Here is an 18,391-nt window from a genome sequence, read left to right as displayed (position 1 = left end):
AAAAATAACCGTGGCCATAAATTTGAGTGGAGTGGTTTGATTTACGCGTAGCAACGTCGGCGACAGTGTGAGGTGGCATGTGTTGCCAACGCTCAGTGGCGCATATTTTCTCTACGCCATTGGCTAAATAATTTTAAAAGTGTGCATGCGCGTTTCGCGTTCCAGCCGACGGTGTGAGCAGGTGGCGTCCAAAATGATTTTTGTGGAGTGAATTCCCATACACTGTCGAGTAAACGCGCGCACAAACATCCACCAAGCGCCTGACATACTAGCACGGCAAACAAATTCACACCCACACAACTGCAGCACAATACACTCAACGTGCTTATGTGTGTGGAGTGTTGCAAGGGTGGCGGTTGCCATTTTCAATTGTGCGCTTATTTCCTTTTATTTTATTGCGCTCCTTCGTTTGGAGAGTTTTTATTTTCATTTTTATTTCCTCTTCACTTACGTACACATGTTTGTACATATTCAGACGACTGGTGGCGTAACCGTCTGCATGGGGATGAAAGGGAAGCAAGTCTCCCGTAAGGTTGGAGACTTTTACAGCACATGCGCTGCTCGGCTACTGCTTTTGGCGCCAAAATTAATATTTACCGTCAAACTTTCTTCAAATAATTAGTTTATGACAGAAATTTTGTAAGTTAAGCCATATGTGTTGGCATTATTTTTGAAAAATATTGGCAAAATCTAAAGTATTTTCCATAATGAAAATACATGGAAATATCTGTTACCCTCTTAAATTAAAGTAAGATCCATATAAAGTCAATCAAGTACAGTTGAACTTGCCTAACTCCAACCACAAAAGAACTTCGAGTTATAGAAGATTGGGTTATGGAATTTGAATTGTATTTCCATGTCAATGGATTCTAGATAACCGACTACTGAGCGTTTATCGACTACAGGTTCTATTGTAAGTGTCGATAAGTCACTAAACTATCGACTCTGATTGGTTTTCAGATTGAAATATAATCGACTGCAGTTTATTCTACGGCAGCCGACACTCGCAATGGAAGGGTTTGTTTCCGATAACTGCAAAATAGTCTTTACAGAAAGACACCAATAACTAATGAATGGATGTTGAAAGTTTTTAGATACCCAATAGATAGATAGATACATAAACTATATTTGCTTCTCTATCTTAATTTTCTTCGTGTTATTTTGAACGCTTTTTTTAACCAAATCGTCACTATATTAGATATTTGTCCAATATTCCATACTAGAATGCGCAGAAAAGAAATTAACAAAAAGCTGACAAATAGAGATTTCAGAGGTTTCTTCAAATTTCTTAAACCTTTAGCTATTTACAATTCTCGAAGCAACAAAGCAAGCTTGTATCGCCTGCCATGACAGGCAAACAAATATTTTAGCATAGGCTCTACTATTTCTTTATATCAATTTCCGAGTTCCATCATAGAAGGTTTAATTTTCTACAAAAATATTTATAGAAAAGTATTACAATGGCTAAATTGAATAAGTAGATTAATCGAAAACAATGAAACATATGTATGATATTCCTATCGATGAAGTCTTGAAGAATATGTGTCAACAATAATATTAATTAAACTTCACCATCATCATTTGGCTCTACAGCTCTTTGTGAATTATGGCCTTCGGAACAATACGCCTCCAAGCTACTCTGTCTTTTGCGGTCTCTATCCAGTTTTTCAGCCGGAGTTTCTTCAGGTCTTCGTTTAATTCGTACTAGCAATGTTATTCGTTGCGTTTTAATAAATCGCTCCACGTTTTCACCATGTATTAGTTAGTCAAGTTCGCTATTTCATCGTATCCTCCATTCATGAGGTAAAATTTTAACTGTGCTGAAAATTTTTCGGAGAATTTTTCTTTCGAAGATCAACGATTTTGTTTGTCTTTTCGCTCATTGTCCATGTTTCAGCTCCATTGCTCAAGACTGGCCGTAATACGGTTCTATACAAGGCTAGTTTGCATAGTTTGATAATTAGTTTGGATTTAAAGAGTTATTTAAGACAACAATTGAACTCATTTTGAAATAAATCTTTAATTTATATTAAGAGTTTGGTTTGTCTGACATTTCTACATGTGATGGCGGAGGATACGGTAGAATGATAATAAAATGCATAACTTAACTCGGAGCAAGAGCAGAGCGTCGGAGTAAAATATAAATGTCTATTTATTTGGATTACAGTTCCTTTTGAAAACTGAATTATATAATATAATATTTTGTCATGTATTGAGTGGGACTTTGTAGAAAATATAAATGAACATATTTATCACGTCTACTATTCTATAACAGAAATATAAGGACATACTTACATATGAAGTACTAGTGTGTGAAATCATCAAATTTTACTTACCTATTTGCTTGTGGCTTATTCAGAATATGTGAACTTGTTTACAAAAGATAATAATTTCTAAATAGCATAAACTAAAACTATGTCACGATAAAGAAACTGGACTATTGACATTATTCAAATATTTACACTCGACAAATGTGATAAAAGACACAGAGCATTGTTAAAACTAAATAAAAGGAGCACAAGCAAAGGTAAAAAGGACACAATTGAGGCAACCTTCAAGTATCAGAAACGCAATAACTATAAATAACAACAAGACGTTAAGCGATAAAAATATAAAGTGATATAATGCATTTGCGTGTGTGTGTGTGTGCGAGTTTCGATTATTCCATACAAATGATCACAGGCAAATCGAACTGTTTCACGATTTCCTGTAGATTTTACACACCGAACACACACACAAGCGCGATTTTGGCAACTCTACACAGCACATCCGCCCACTAAGCACACCCACACCCCCACCTTTGCAGAAGCACACTACACCAACTCACCACTAAAGTCTTTCAAAGGAGATTTGTGCTCCTTTTACGAGCATTTTGTGTGGTTTGTTTTTGTTTTGTTGCGGTTTGAGGCTGTCGGGCGGTTGTGGGTATCGAGTGTGCTTGCTTCCCTTCTGTGAATAGTTGTTGAGCATGCTGCTTCTGTTGTGCATTATTCCGCTTACGTTGGTTGTTTGATAACGTTCCATTCGTCTGTTGTTTTTTCGTGCAGTCGGCCGCGCGACATTCTCACTTTTTCCCATTTGGTCGCTCATTTCGTGCCTTTCACTTGCGGGCTACGCATTATTGGAGCGCATGGGCGCGAATTTGAAATATTCATAATAAAACGATACAGTGTTGCGTGCTGTGATTGAATACCTTTCGGTAAACGGTAATCATAAAACATACATACATACATGTGTGCGTGTGTGCGATTGTGTCTGTCTGTGTATTGAAAGGTGTGTGTAACAATGCCTGCCATTTGTATTATCTGAAAACACTTGTCAATTGACGCGCAACGTGATCGGATGCAATACTATAGCCGTTTAAAACGTTTTACGCAAAACTCTTCTGTTTTGTATTGTTTCGAAGCGTCAATGTGACAGTTTATAAAAAGCCTTCAATCGGGATATTTGCAAATATACGCATATAAATTGTGCGTATAAATCAATTGTAATAACAACAATAAAGTGCAATATTTTATTCTTACCGAATTAAAAAGTGATTATTTTAAAAGTGTGCTTTCAAATTTTGTTGATTGAAAAATACAAAAGTGCTTTTTAAAGCATATATTGGCTGATGATCTTTGTTCAACTGAAGGACTTAAAATTGAATGCGGTAAGATATACAATAACTAAAATAATAATAATAATTTATCAATTTTTCCAAAGAATATATAGTTGAAGTATGAGATAATAATGTGACACTAATTTAGGTTTATGTGAAATAAAACAGGAAAATATATACCGAACCAGTTTTTGTGAGAGATCGAGCCTCAATTAAAAGAAAATTTCTTCGTTTTTCGCATATAGCCTAATCGATAGCTAAACCTTCAAATTTCGTATAAATTTAATCTAACTATTAAATGAAGTTATAAATAATTTGACTTTGTCTGAATTCAAATATTTGGATCTTGCCCAAGAAAATTTTTTTATATTTGTATTTTTAAAAGGTCAATATTTTTGCTTTAAAAATCTTCAAATATACATTTGCGGACACAAAAAAAGTGGACACTCAAGAAATGTGTGATTTTTAATTTTCTTTAAAAACAGTTATGTATATGATAAAATTTGTTAAACAACTAGATTTATATAAGTATTTCCAACAGAAATAAATATTTCAGTTAAAAATAAATCTTTTCATTTTTGATTAGAGTCCAAAATAAAATATTTCCGATATTTGATCCAAATATGGTATTTATTAAAAAATATTCTTAGAACTAAACGCGATACAATAGAAACTCGAATTTTTTTTGAAAACAGTAATAATGATAGAGATACCAAAATGTCTTCATTTAATATTTCGATTTGGCTCGATGTGATGGTGCAGAATCATCCTGAAAAATTACGTTGTCCATATAGGAAAAGTGCTCTTCAATTGAAGGGGCCATGTTCTCCAGTAAGAGCTGTTGGTATTTAATTAAGTTAACATTTCCATCAATTAAGGGCAACTTTCCAGCACCATGATAAGAAAAATACCCCCAGATCATTAGGGCCCCTCTGCCTAACGGTACTTCTGAATCACCAACTTCTCTGCGAATTTAATTTTGGATTTATCTGAAAATATGACTCCTTGGTCCGAATTATGTGCAATTTAGACGACTGGATGCGTTTTTCTCGCGTATTTACCGAAAAAGTGTTTTTTTTTTGGATGGCCAACGGCCAGTTAGTCCGGCTTTTTGGAGGCATCGTAGTACAATCCTTGTGCTGATTTCGGTAACATTCAGTTTCAGAACTTCGATTCTAAAGTCTTCAACGGTTTTGAATTTGTTCCGAATTCTAATCGGCTTAATATGGAGGTCATCCTTGACAGTAGCCCTCTTCGGGCGCCCGGAGCCAGCTTTACATTTTATAGACCCAGTCTTTGGATATTTTTGAAGGAAAACACTGATAGTAGTCTAAATAAACTTTATTTGTTCACAAATTTTGCGTATACTCAAGTTCTGAGTTCTGAGTTCAATTTTGGCACTTTTGCACTTTCCATTTTATTTGCAATGACGTTTACACCCAGGAAAATAAATCTTGTATCTAAATAATGTACTTAGTATATTAAATACTTTCTTGTTTGATTTGTTAATACTACATCGATTTAAAGTCACTGCAAGTAAGTGTCCCGTTTTTTTGTCCGCTACTGTATTTAGCCCATATGTTTAAAAAACTGTAATTTATAATAAGAATCACTTTCGAAATAGCGTTTTAAAACACGTTTGTAAAAGTACCCCTTTTGATGTGATAATAACTAACGTAACTAAATTTGAACTTCTTCCAAGTTATTATTTGGATTTTAACAATTGCGCTAGTTTGCATAAAATTTCATTGAATAAACACAATATAGCAAACGTTTCTATCTTATGAGGATTGATGAGTCTGCCGACCGACTATAACTAAGAAACTGTAATTTTAGAGTTTGCCTAGTCCCGACTTGAAACAACAACCATCTAAGGATATCTTTTTCTTTCGATAGTGATCATTTTTTGAAATTGAAATTTATGTATTATTAATTTTAATTAAATAAAACCCGTTCAATAAATTCGGCAAGTTAATCATAACGGCAAAAACGATTTTTTTTGAGTATTGGACCATATTTATTTTTCCGAGAGAATTAGGTGCTGAACACAAAGACCACGACACGACACGACGAAGCGTTGGCTGACTTCAAATGTTGCTTTAAAGGCAGCGCCTTGGACATTTTGAAGACGGTAGCGACATATTAATAATGAAATATATATATTTTGTCCAAAGTGTATAAATAGGTCGTTTATGTGTTTTAAATAATCGATTGTTATTATATGAGATATATCAACGCTATTTTACTTTTCTGCAATAGAATAATAACGTCATACATGTTAGAACATTGAATAATTTTACATTTCACAAATTAGTGGCAGTTCTACAGCGGCTATTGTCGTCGTCAAAATTAGAAATATTTCTAATTTGGCGCCAGCGACAACTTCAACCCTTTTGTCGCGAAGTCGTGCTGTTGCCTAAAAAGCAGTGCCCATAAGAACGCGTGTATTTTAATATTTGACAGATGTCGCTTGTCGTCGTCTGCGTGTTTAGCACTTTAGTGATAAGTAATTTTTGCGTTTACCGAAGTTAGCCTCCAAAATCGAAAGTGCGAAATTGAGCATACTAGAAACGACATTATTCTTATGGTATCTTTGCTTCTATTATTTCATGCTGTATAACATTATTCGATTAAACTCATAAACAGATGCTATATTGGATCTTTGTAATATTATGTATGTATGTACAGTTGATCTCCTTTTTGCACGGTTAACTGGGACAGTAAATTACTCGTGTAAAAAAAAAACCGTGCAAAAAATTCAAATTTTTATATAAAACTCACTATTGGGACCAATTTATGAAAAAAATCATGCAAAAAATAGAAAACGTGTAAAATAGATCTAATTTTACATGAAAATCTATCTATTCGTACAGTGAGAATTTTCACTGTTGTTGTTGTTATAGGCTTTTCCGGTATTATACTTATATATGTACATATTAATGTTGCAAGGAACAAACAACAACTATTCTGGGAATGGTAAAAAAATAATACATTTCAAAGTTCCGTCATTAATCGCTGTGTCTTCTTTTTTCTTACTTCTTCATACAGCTTCATTTATTTGTTTACGTATTGAAATTGTTGCAACCTTTTCAATGGCTTTCGAATCTAAGATTTGTATTTTTTAGTTTAAACCTAATTTAGAATTTATTAAATTCTATTAACAGCAATGGATTTCTGACGTATTGACGTATGGAATTTTGATTTCATTGCAAAAAAGTATACAATAAAAAATCCGTGTAAAAAAAGTAAAACCGTGTAAAAATGGTAACTGGGAAGTGTTCAAAAACACCGTGTAAAAAAAAATCGTGCAAAAAAAAAACCGTGTAAAAAGGAGATCAACTGTATATTTTTTCATTTAAGTGTTTTTTCCTGGAAGATTTATACTGAGATTTTATAAATGCGTATACCTGGAAAATGTACAAGCATTCACGGGTTAAGATTAAATTGTTATAACTAAGGGTTAAGTAAATGTACATTCTACTTTACTTTGCTACTACTGCTATTTCTTTTAATTATATCAATTAAGGTATTAATATTTAGAGGATCATCGCCTGTCCATCATAGTTCGCGTTACAAATCAGATGAGTAACATAATGCTAGGATATTTATGTTCAGTTCGTTTTTATACTCTCGCAACATGTTGCACAGAGTATCATAGTTTTGTTCACATAACGGTTGTTTGTGTCACCAAGAAATAAAAGAGTTACATATCTGAAATCCAGATGTCTGTCCGTCTGTCCGAGCAAGCGATAACTTGAGTAAAACTTAAGATATCGTAATGAAACTTGGAACACATATTCTTTGGCACCCTGAGGAGGTTGCTTTCGCAAAATCGGTCCACTACCACGCCCACAAAATGGCGGAAACTGAAAAACTATACAGTGTCATAACTAAGCCATAAATAAAGTTATTAAAATAAAATTTGGAACACAGGATCGCATTAGGGAGGGGTACATTTGGATGTAATTTTGTTGAAAAAGTGGGAGTGGTCCCGCCCTCAAATAGATTTTTTGTATTTATCTCGCAAATCAAAGAAGCTATATAAACCAAACTTTCTGCAGTCGTTTTTTTTTAGCCACTTCTTAATACAGTCCAAAAATGAAAGAAATCGGATAATAACCACGCCCACCTCCCATACAAAGGTTAGGTTGAAAAATACTAAAAGTGGGTTAACTCACTAAAGAAAAACGTCAGAAACACTAAATTTTACATAAGCAATGGCAGATAGAAGCTGCACTCAGATTTTTTTGCAAAATGGAAAATGGGCGTGGCGTCGCTCACTTATGGGTCAAAAACCTTATCTCAGGAACTACTCGATCGATTTCAATGAAACTTGGTTTGTAATAGTTTCCTTACATCCCAATGATATGTTGTGAAAATAGGCCAAATCGGTTCACAAACACGCCTACTTCCTATATAGCAGAACTTTCAAGACGATCTGAATCGTTTACTTTACAATATATAAAGTAAGCACTAGTGAAGATATCGATGCAGAACTTTGCACAAATACTACGTTTATTATCGCCGAAATCGGAACATAGGTTTTCAAGGCCCCATATATCGAACATGAGAACCTCGGTGATTCTAACCTAATATTATGGTTTCCAACTTTCAATGGACTTTATACAATATATATGACGAATATGTGGGTCAAATTTTGTATTATATAATATTAATAAAGTTAAATAAATTGCGAGAGTATAAAATGTTCGGTTACACCCGAACTTAGCCCTTCCTTACTTGTTATTATTACATTTACCAATATACATACATACATATACAATGAGTGTAGTCCTGAGTTCAAATATTATCCTTAGAAGCAGGGTCACACAAGCTTGTAATCCTCTCCAAATGGTTAGAATTAATTTGATATTGTCCTACTGTTCATAGCTGTGAAGGTTATTTCAAAATTAAATGAATTTCACAAAATCCTGGAAACATCGAAAGGGTGATTTTGTTCACATATGTTTTAAAAAATATTTGATTATTTAAGGCTAATATTTTACAATTTTTTAAATTTTAAGAATTTTCAATAAGAGTTTTTAAAGGTTGTTAGACATACACATCTGACTAAATAAAACCTTTGAGGTAATTAAATATCCTTTTTACACAGATGTCATCATTAAAGTTATAAATTGAAAATTCTAAATATTAACATAGATACATACATATGTACATCTAAAAAATTTCGAAAATTCATCCGTTGGTCCCTCATATCGTTTGACGTCACAAATAAAAGCTAAATAAAATTGTCTCTCCAAAGTATTAATCTATAATAAGACATAACCCCTTAATACATTATCAAAAAATAAAATAATAACAAATATCACTTTTATCTCTTTTATTTTTTAGGTGACTACGAAATATTATGAAAGAAGAACTCAAAATTTTTGTAAAACCTGTTGAATTCTGAACAATTTGCAATAGAAGGTGTATCAATATAAAAAACATTAAACGATTTTTAAAGTGGCGCTTAAGTTAGATAGCAAAATGACGAGTATCTCCACAATTCTTCAACAACAAAAGCAACAAACTGACTACCGGTCGCATTTGCACAATGGCGGCGGCCGCAGCAGTCGCAGTAGTAGTGAAATTAGTAGTGGTGGAGAGTCGCCACCACAATTAACTGGATCGGACGCGCTCAACATGACAATGACGGCAGCAACCGCAGCAACGACTTTGCCACACAAGCATCATCCTTCGCACCACCAACATCACCATCATCATCAGCAGCAACAACAACAACATGCAAGTCTAGTTGCGAACTCCTCATTAACAGCCGTCAATACTGCGTTCAACACGCAACAACAACAATCAAATCAGCAACACCAACACCCACAACAGTCGCACCATCACAATCATCACCAACAGCAACAGAACGACCACATTAAGCGGCCAATGAACGCATTCATGGTCTGGTCACGCGGACAGCGACGCAAAATGGCGCAGGACAATCCAAAAATGCACAATTCAGAGATTTCAAAACGTTTGGGTGCCGAGTGGAAATTACTTACCGAGGGACAAAAGCGGCCATTCATCGATGAAGCGAAGCGTTTACGGTAAGTTGCACTTACATACTACACATTGGCATATCTAAATATGCGGGCACATAAGTAGGGAGATCGGCGACGGCGATGTCGATGTTGATGAAGCGCCGATACGAATTGCGATTTTAAAAGGGAGCTCACATGCCCTGATTGAGCACTTTAACGGGGAATTCGCATTAACAACGACAGCTATTGTTTCCTGCCACCCACAAAGCGATAAAAATTTGACTTGTTCATGCAACAATAATGCGTATATACGTTCGCACAAACTCATATAATACCCACAGTTGAGTACCTTCGAAGCTTTATATATGTACATACATACCGATTTAACATACATACATAAATAATTCATATGAAGTGAGATCAGCGAATTTTTACTATTTCCCCTAACTACTACTACTTCGAATCTTATTTGCTTAGCAATTTGTATTTGTTTGATAAAAAATTATATTTTCAAAAGAACACCCAAAACTAGCTTAAATAAACTCACCCAAAGGTAGCAATGTCTTTCAAATATAAAGCTACTTATTGGAGAATTCAGAACTTTTGTGTTCTGTTTTGTTTAGGCATCGCTTACGTTTAGAAATATTTTCGCTTCTTTGTAACACTAGGGGCAGTTTTAAGTACCTACAGAAGCTGTCTAAATATCGAATATCCATTATTGCCGAATCCATAAGAGCCATTTCCTTAAGCTTCTTGCTGTTAGGCGCCAATTAGAAATACCAATGGAAATCAGGTCGTTTTCCACGTGGTCTTTCCAACGGAGTGGAGGTCTTCCTCTTCCTCGGCTTCCATAAGCGGGTACTGCATTGAACACTTTCAAGGATGTTTTCGTCCATTCGGTCAACATGACCTTGCCAGCGTAGCCGCTGTCTCTTTATTCGCTGAACTATGTCAATGTCGTCGTATAACTCGAACAGCTCATCATTCCATTTTTTGCAATATTTACCGTTGCCAATATTCAAAGGACGATAAATCTTCCGCAAAACCTTTCTCTCGAAAACTCCTAGTGCCGTCTCATCGGATGTTGACATCAGCCATGCTTCTGCACCATAAAGCAGGGCGGGAATAAGGGCTTGTAGAGTTTGGTTTTGTTTCGTCGAGAGATGGCTTTACTTTTCAAATGTCTACTCAGTTCAGCACCAGTAGCACCTATTCGTAATAGTGTTTCTGCGTTTGATTTCAAGACAGACATTGTTGTTGCTGTTAACACTGGTTCCCAGATAGACGAAATTATCTATAATTTCACAGTTATGGCAACGACGTGGAGTCAAGAGTTTGATGACAGGAAATATTTCGTCCTCAGATCCATTCAGTCCGCTTCCTTATCCAGTCTGCAAAAGGCAGAATCAACGGCGCGGTTGTTGCTTCCGATGATATCAATACCAGCAACAGTACACTTTTATAGAATATTGTACTTTCTCTATTAAGCTCTGCAGCTCGTATTATTTTTTCCAACATCAGGTTTGGTATCGATAAGAATAATATGTATTTGGGAATATGTGTCATTTATAATTTTTTTACCGTAACTAACTACTATTAGTGAGCGTTTGAATAACCCACGAAAAACTTAAATTTGTGCAAATACTTGATTTTCGCTGTACTATTATCTAGTCATTTATCTATTGCTACGGACTTACGGCGGGTTCCTTGCCGTCTGCGCTGACGGGTACTGTTACAAATCTATTCCCACAGGTTTTCAAACCTAATTAAGTAGGTCCCCCAAGCACTTGTGCATAAATATTTTTATACGATTAAGTAAACTTCGAAGTAGATAATGCCACTTGAAAAAACTAACAAGCTGCACCACCCGCAGATCTTATCGGGTGACCCTTTAATGCGCTTAAGGTTGGAACACTACATAAGTGACGCAACTGTCACATTTCAACTGTCATTACCACAATTTCAATATTATAATTAATTATGTATATTTTATTTATTAATAATATTTATACGCGATCGTCAGTTGTCACAAAACATTGACGAGAATCCAAGAATGCTTGCTATACATGTAGATATCTCTTCCACTCTTCGTTGGACTATCGGAAGCGTCGATCAGCGATCGACATACAAACATGTTCATGCTATTTACATATGTATGTATGTATGTACATGAAAAATAGCCTCAAAGACATTTTCAGTCACTAGTGAATATGGATGGCACAAATTTTTGACATTATCATTTCATTTCATCTCGCTTCGTTTGCATATGATAAAGTAGTGTTAAGCGAATGTTCATTATTTATCTATTCTTTTTGAAAAGCACTTGTGTAGATATTGTAGATGTGTTGTTAGACAGCAAATTTAATTAAATTAAAAAATGCAAATTGTCACAATTGCGCAATATTTTTTTATTTTTGAAATAGAGTAAGTAAGAAAAATATAATTAATCGGTTCATTTCGATTCTAAAGAACGACATCAGTTAAATTTTATAATTAATGAGTTGAATAAAATGACGCATGAATATATTATTCTCAGTGAATATAAATTTTGACATTTCCATTTCTTATTTCATTTGTGATTTGTCTAAATGGCGCTAACTCACTTGATCGAGCGTTTCATTTGTGGTCTTCCTGAGCTGCTAAATATGATATGATGAATGCCACATTGTGCGCTTTATTAGCCGCGTCGATGATGTATTACAGTTGTTGACTGGATATTTGACACACGAGTAAACAATTGGCTTTTGAACCAATAGTAGTCTGCAATGACAGCGATTTACAAATTATTTCAGATACAAATTAGCTCACTTCTAGTGTGATCCAATGGAACTGAAACGGCTTCATTGAAATCAATTATCTACAAGAAGGTCAGAACTTGCTAAGAAATATTTTCCACACCTACTTCGTATCATGTTAATTTTTATTAAATAATGGTTTTTAATTAGCTCATTTATTTAAATTTGTGATAACTTCATACTCTGCACAAAATGTAAAGTCAAGTTGAGAGGATCCATTCACGCTTTCACCATTTATGCAAACATTCCTGAAGAGATATAGACGGAAGTTGTTTTCTTAAAGTGTAATAATATTTTAATTGTCAAGTCGTTAGCTCTTCCTGGCCTAAAGAAGTATTTTTGTAGAATATCATCTTCTTAAACATAGCGATACATAATTTGACAATTGAATTCTCATTAAGTTTATTAACTATTAAATATTTTTTTTTTCTCTGACGACTTATTTGCCTATCCGATCTGTGTACCGTGTCATTATACATATATTATAATGTATATGTTGTTGTTCCAGCAAGAAATAAGCTAGAGAATGAAATTTATTATTTATAATTTATTTTGTTCCGTCCGATTCTCAATTTTGGCCGATGCCGACTAATTGATGGCAAGTTCGATGAATCGGTAGAACTTTAGCAATTAGTAGTTCCAATACATTCCATAAGAAAACTGAATGAGCTTCTCCCTTTCCTAGCGTGTTATTTAATATTGGTTGAAATCATGTTGGTAATTTTTCCAGATCCATTTGTATGCATTTTAATGTAAATATTTTCTAAGAAAGGGCATTCAAACGTATGAAAGTAATTAAATGTGCAATTGAGCTACTGCTTCCCGGTTGTTGCAACACTATTTAAAATATAAAATATAAAGCACAATTTAAACAAACTTCTATTACTCGAAGTTCTCATAACTCCAACTCTTAAATTGGCAATAGAAGGCAACTTTCATACACATTTCCTTCCAAATTTAAATTTCAATTCAAATTTAAAATTTTCCTATCGAGGAAAAATTTTAGAAGAGTCCGTCTATATCTTATGGAGGCGAACAAAAAGTATGATATTACACTTATGAATTGCATAAATCATGTAACAAAGGCATGAGATACAGACGTCAAGAGCCAAAAAATACCTACATACATACGTGCAACCCACAAAATTACAGAATTCATGTTTTAACGTATTTAAATAAAAATTTTTGTGAAGTAAATAACTAAAACTGTGGGTAAACTATATTTTACAGCTTTTTGAAAAATGTATGCTTTAACGAAAATTTCCATAACTCGATGTGTCTCTAAGTCGAAGTTTTTTTGTAGACTGATTCGAGTTAGAGGAGTTCCACTGTATATATATATATATTTTAATTTCTCACCCACAAATAACACAGCCATTATCTGTATGCCGACCCCTTAAATAATGTGTAAGCACTTCGGAATTAGGAAATGATGACAAGGCCTTTAAAATCTTTAAAATATCTAAAGTATTTAAATATGTTTTACTTTAAACAATCGTTGTTTAATTATTAACAATTTTCCTTTAGTAAAACGTTTAAACTGAGATAAATTTCATAACATTTCCAAACAAATACATTATTCTATTCTATTCATTAATCAAAGGGTGTGGATAATATCTGAGTATTTACCAAGAATAATAGAGTTCAAGATTGTGACGAGCTATGTCATAAACGAAACAAATTGTCAAATATTATAGTAATTGCAGCCAAAGCTTTCCACGCTATTAATTTTAAAAAACAAATAAATCACAATTCAATCTGTATTAAATAACTCAGAGATTTCCAATTCAAGGTATTTTCTAAAAAATACTACTTTATTAGACAATATCCAATCTGATCATGAAAAAAATTGAGGGAATTATGAAAGAAATTTTAAATTAGATGTAAACTATTCTGATATACTAAACAAAAAATACAATATTCTATGGATTTAAAAGAGGCCCACAATTTGACTGCTTAGAAACTTTATTTGCAGCAATTAAAGCGGCCTGGACAACATTCCATTGCAAAACCTGAAAAATATTTTTAACTCCCTATACAACAGTGTATTTGAAGTTATTATTTAAATGATCTCAAATTTTTAATAATTTAAAATTATTGTATTGAACCTATACAGATGACTTAAAAATAATTGTAATGCCTTGTTCCCTTTCAAATTACTACGGAACAAATATTCATTTTTTGAAATCATACTTTAGCATCTAATAATAACAGATTTGAGAATTATATAAACTTATTTTCATATATGTACATAAATCTGATTTTTGGTTAAGGAATTGCAGACAAATTCCTAACTCGGTGATCATGAATCTATATACGTACGTACATACATACGTACATACATAATATCAAAATAGTTGAAAATCTTTAGGGAATCATTTTATTGCTATACAAACTAAGATTTGTGAAAGACCGACTGCTTTGTTTTTTATATGCTTCCAAGGCGTTATGCAATACTTCAAGCCTAACTTTAAACATTGCTCAAATCGTGATATTAATATAGCAGTAAATGAATTCATTCCCAATTCTGTTTTCAGTTTGATATAAAGCATACATATTTGAACAGCATTTCTGGGTATGCTTGTTTAGGCACATTTTATTATTCTTTATGTTGCGTAGAATAAAAGGTGCCCTAGTGAGACAACGGGAAACAATTAAAACGTCTCATTGAAAAAATAATGAATGCAAACTGATAAGAAGTCACACGTAGGACTCAATCTACAAATAAATATTACTCCTAAATTGTGCATAAATTTTGTTTTTATTTGTACACATGTCTGAATTTTGAGGCAACAGGAGTTGGCTGGAGTACATGACGACCGAATGAAATACATATGTATGATACATGAATAAGGGAATTTATGTACTCCAATTCAAATGCACAATGGTCGATAACCAATGCGGTCGCTCGACAATCAATATCCAAACTATAAAGGTCACCCATTGCCGATCGTACAACGACGTTTCCTGAGTTCGCGTGAGATTAGCAACGGCGCATTATTAGTTGATTTCAAACAAGATTGCAGGCTCGCTCGGCGGGACCGGTAAAAGCCAGTGTAAATATAATAATTTCATACGCAAACAAGGAAACACATTGTTTGATTGTTGTTGGTGCTGGCATTGTTGTCATTGTGTGACGGAAAGGTGTTGTGTGTAATGTAATGTGACTGAGCGTGATACTCTACCGAGGTGTTATCGATGAACCAGATAAGCAAATCAATTTGAGAAAAGAACAAAACGCCAAAGATTCCCTTGAGTATAATGTTTTTGTATGTGTTGTCTGCACAAATGTATAGAAATGTGTAGGAGCGTGGATCATACGCAAGTGGGTTAAGTGCGTGGCTACCAATTGGTTAGGATTGTGTTTAATGCACAACAAATTTGTAAAAATGTATACTAATAAGCTTGCAATATAAATATATTTGCTGAATATTTTTATTAAGGATACACGAAATCAACTTAAAATACCGCTTCTCGGTTGGGTCTAAAACCATATCTCAGGAACTACTCGACTGATTTCAATGAAATTTGGTACATGTAATTTCTTGAAACCGTGATAATAACCATGAAATCGGTTAACAACCATGTGGAACAAAACTTTATATAAATATTGTATTTGATGTATTGCATCACTCATTTAAGAATTGTCGAAATCGGACCATAAAATTTCAAGGCCCCAGATATAGAACATGAAGAACTCAGTGCTTAAGGATAATTTTTTAACGAAAATATCGGTAAATCTCTTGGATAATTTAATGTTATTCATAAGAATTCTTTTCTTCAAATAGTGTGTCTCTGTAGCAAAAATGTGTGAAATCGGGTCGTAAATTGCGAGAGTATATAATGTTGAGTTGCACCCGAACTTAGGCCTTCCTTACTTGTTACTTTTATGTATGTTTATGTGAAAATACGAAACTTTGTGTGTACACTTATGTTAGCTAAGTACATACCCATATTGATTAAAGAAGAGGTGATATCAACTGAGTGGGTATTAAGGAATTATCAGGCAAGAATGGCAGCAATTGTTTGAATTATAATTGGTGCTATTATCAATTGACAAATGAATGAAGGGAACATAAAGAGCGCGCACAGACGAACCAACTATTGTTGGTTGTCGGTCAACACAACAATGAAATACTTTTGATTTTTATATGTAACCACACACACAGAAATATATATTTATGAGGGCCTAACTGTGTGGGAATGTGATAAATAAAAAACTGAAGACTTAAGACATTATGGCGTAGCCTATACCTTTTATTGGTGAAAACTTTCTATTTCTTTGGTGTTCGCCTTGTATACCCTTTTATTACACCCACAACTGCGTCAACTTATGAAACTGCACTTTTTTTCTATATTTATCGTTACGTTTGTATGTATATCTTATTATATTTCACATTAAAAGCGCCGGCAATAACTATTCTAACCACTACGACGCTAATACAATAAATTCTAATATATACCCCTTTTGCTTCCACTTACAGAGCGCTCCACATGAAAGAACATCCCGACTATAAGTACCGGCCGCGTCGCAAACCAAAGACACTCAACAAATCGCCTGTGCCTGGTTCCGGTGTGAATGGCGCACAAAAGGAGTCACAACAGTCCCATCTTGGCGCATCCGCCGCGGCTGCAGCGGCAGCTGCTGTTGCCGTAGCCGCGCAGCACTCACACCATGCACACCATCAACAGCATTCACCCACCAGTCATCATCACATTGTCAATGCGGCCAAGTATGGTTTCGGCGCTACACCCCTAGAGTTGACGTTAAATATGCCGACACGCCATCTACCAGGCGCCTTTCCAACAGCGACGGCGCTCACGCACTATCCGCTGGATCCCACCTTAGCACTCGATTTACAGGCGCGTCTTCAAGCCATGTACGCCGGTTCGCTATATCACCCGTGGCGGTATTTTGGGTGCGCACCGCTCATTAGCCCAGAGGCACCGCCGTCGCCGCCCAGCAGCAACGGCACGGGCAGCATTGCTTCGTCATACGGTTGTGGCATTAAATCCGCCAAATCTTCGCCAACGCTGCCACTGTCAGCGGGCACTCAAGCGCCGCCCAACATTATTTGACCAACTCCTTTGAGATTTGGTGGGAGCTCCTTGAGTAATACTGCCATTGCGGTGGTCGCTGAACCGGCTATGTAGACTATTACTCATTATGTAAATGCTAGCGTAAGCGTAATTGATCCTACTCGTGTATTCTTATTGAGTATATGTATAAGTAAGTATGTAAGTACTTCAAATGTTTATAAATAATTTGGCTGCTAAAAGTCATTATTCCAAAGTGCTAACAAGTTGCAATTTTAAATTATATGTAAGTATGTGTGTAATTATGTATATGTAGGAAGTAAATTTGACAAATTTGCTTGCGAGAACCTTACATTTCTCAGTTACTGAATTAATTTGTTGAAATTCTGTCTTTACCTTTACTTTATATATTTTTAAAAAATTAAATGTTATCCAAAGTCGTTTCCTACATTCTTCGCATTTAACAAAAAAATTAAATTTTTAGCCAAAAATTTATTTGTAACAATATACGTAAGAAGGCTTATTTGTAAAGATAAACTTTTAGAAAAAGTAAAAATATAAAAAAATAAAATTACAAATATAAATTTTTGTTGTTTTAAGATTCGGAGAGCGCAATATGTTAATAAGTTTGAGAATAGTTCAATTTGCAGGTTCTCACATTTTTAAATCAGGTAAGAAATCAGGTAATCTGACAACAAATTGGCTAGAATATATCTTATCCGACTGAAGAAGTTTGTAACAGATTCCAAGCATAAACCTATATCCCTTTCTCGGAGTGTTTTATATCACGTTAGAAACTTCTTTGTTTCAGCGGCATAGGAGGAAATTAAAATAATAAACTGCCCTAAGACTTTCAGTTCGCTTAAGCTTTGCCTAAAACATAGGATGCTAGGAACATCTGAGGTCTTGGAATAATTGCAACAAGGGTCCACAAAACTCTATGGGTAAAAGATAACTTAACAATA

At 34.4% G+C, this 18,391-nt stretch overlaps 1 protein-coding gene across 1 annotated transcript; it reads left to right on the top strand.

The window, feature by feature from the left end:
* The first annotated feature begins 2,964 nt into the window (after positions 1-2,964).
* LOC105219610 (SOX domain-containing protein dichaete) lies at positions 2,965-17,940 on the top strand. Its single transcript, XM_011195876.3, has 3 exons — positions 2,965-3,652; positions 8,954-9,660; positions 16,874-17,940. The coding sequence occupies exons 2-3, from the start codon at positions 9,092-9,094 to the stop codon at positions 17,466-17,468; spliced, it is 1,164 nt and encodes a 387-aa protein (XP_011194178.1). The 5' UTR covers positions 2,965-3,652; positions 8,954-9,091; the 3' UTR covers positions 17,469-17,940.
* The last annotated feature ends 451 nt before the right edge of the window (positions 17,941-18,391 follow it).

The sequence above is a fragment of the Zeugodacus cucurbitae genome, chromosome 4, assembly GCF_028554725.1.
Source record: "Zeugodacus cucurbitae isolate PBARC_wt_2022May chromosome 4, idZeuCucr1.2, whole genome shotgun sequence".
Taxonomy (NCBI): Eukaryota; Metazoa; Arthropoda; class Insecta; order Diptera; family Tephritidae; genus Zeugodacus; species Zeugodacus cucurbitae.
This window is presented reverse-complemented; position numbering and strand designations above follow the sequence as displayed.

Bases quoted from the DNA above. Each gene is read 5' to 3' on its own strand.
- LOC105219610 (XM_011195876.3), top strand. From the start codon at position 9,092: ATGACGAGTATCTCCACAATTCTTCAACAACAAAAGCAACAAACTGAC. The intron at 9,661-16,873 runs GTAAGTTGCACT...TTCCACTTACAG, and splicing joins GATGAAGCGAAGCGTTTACG to AGCGCTCCACATGAAAGAAC.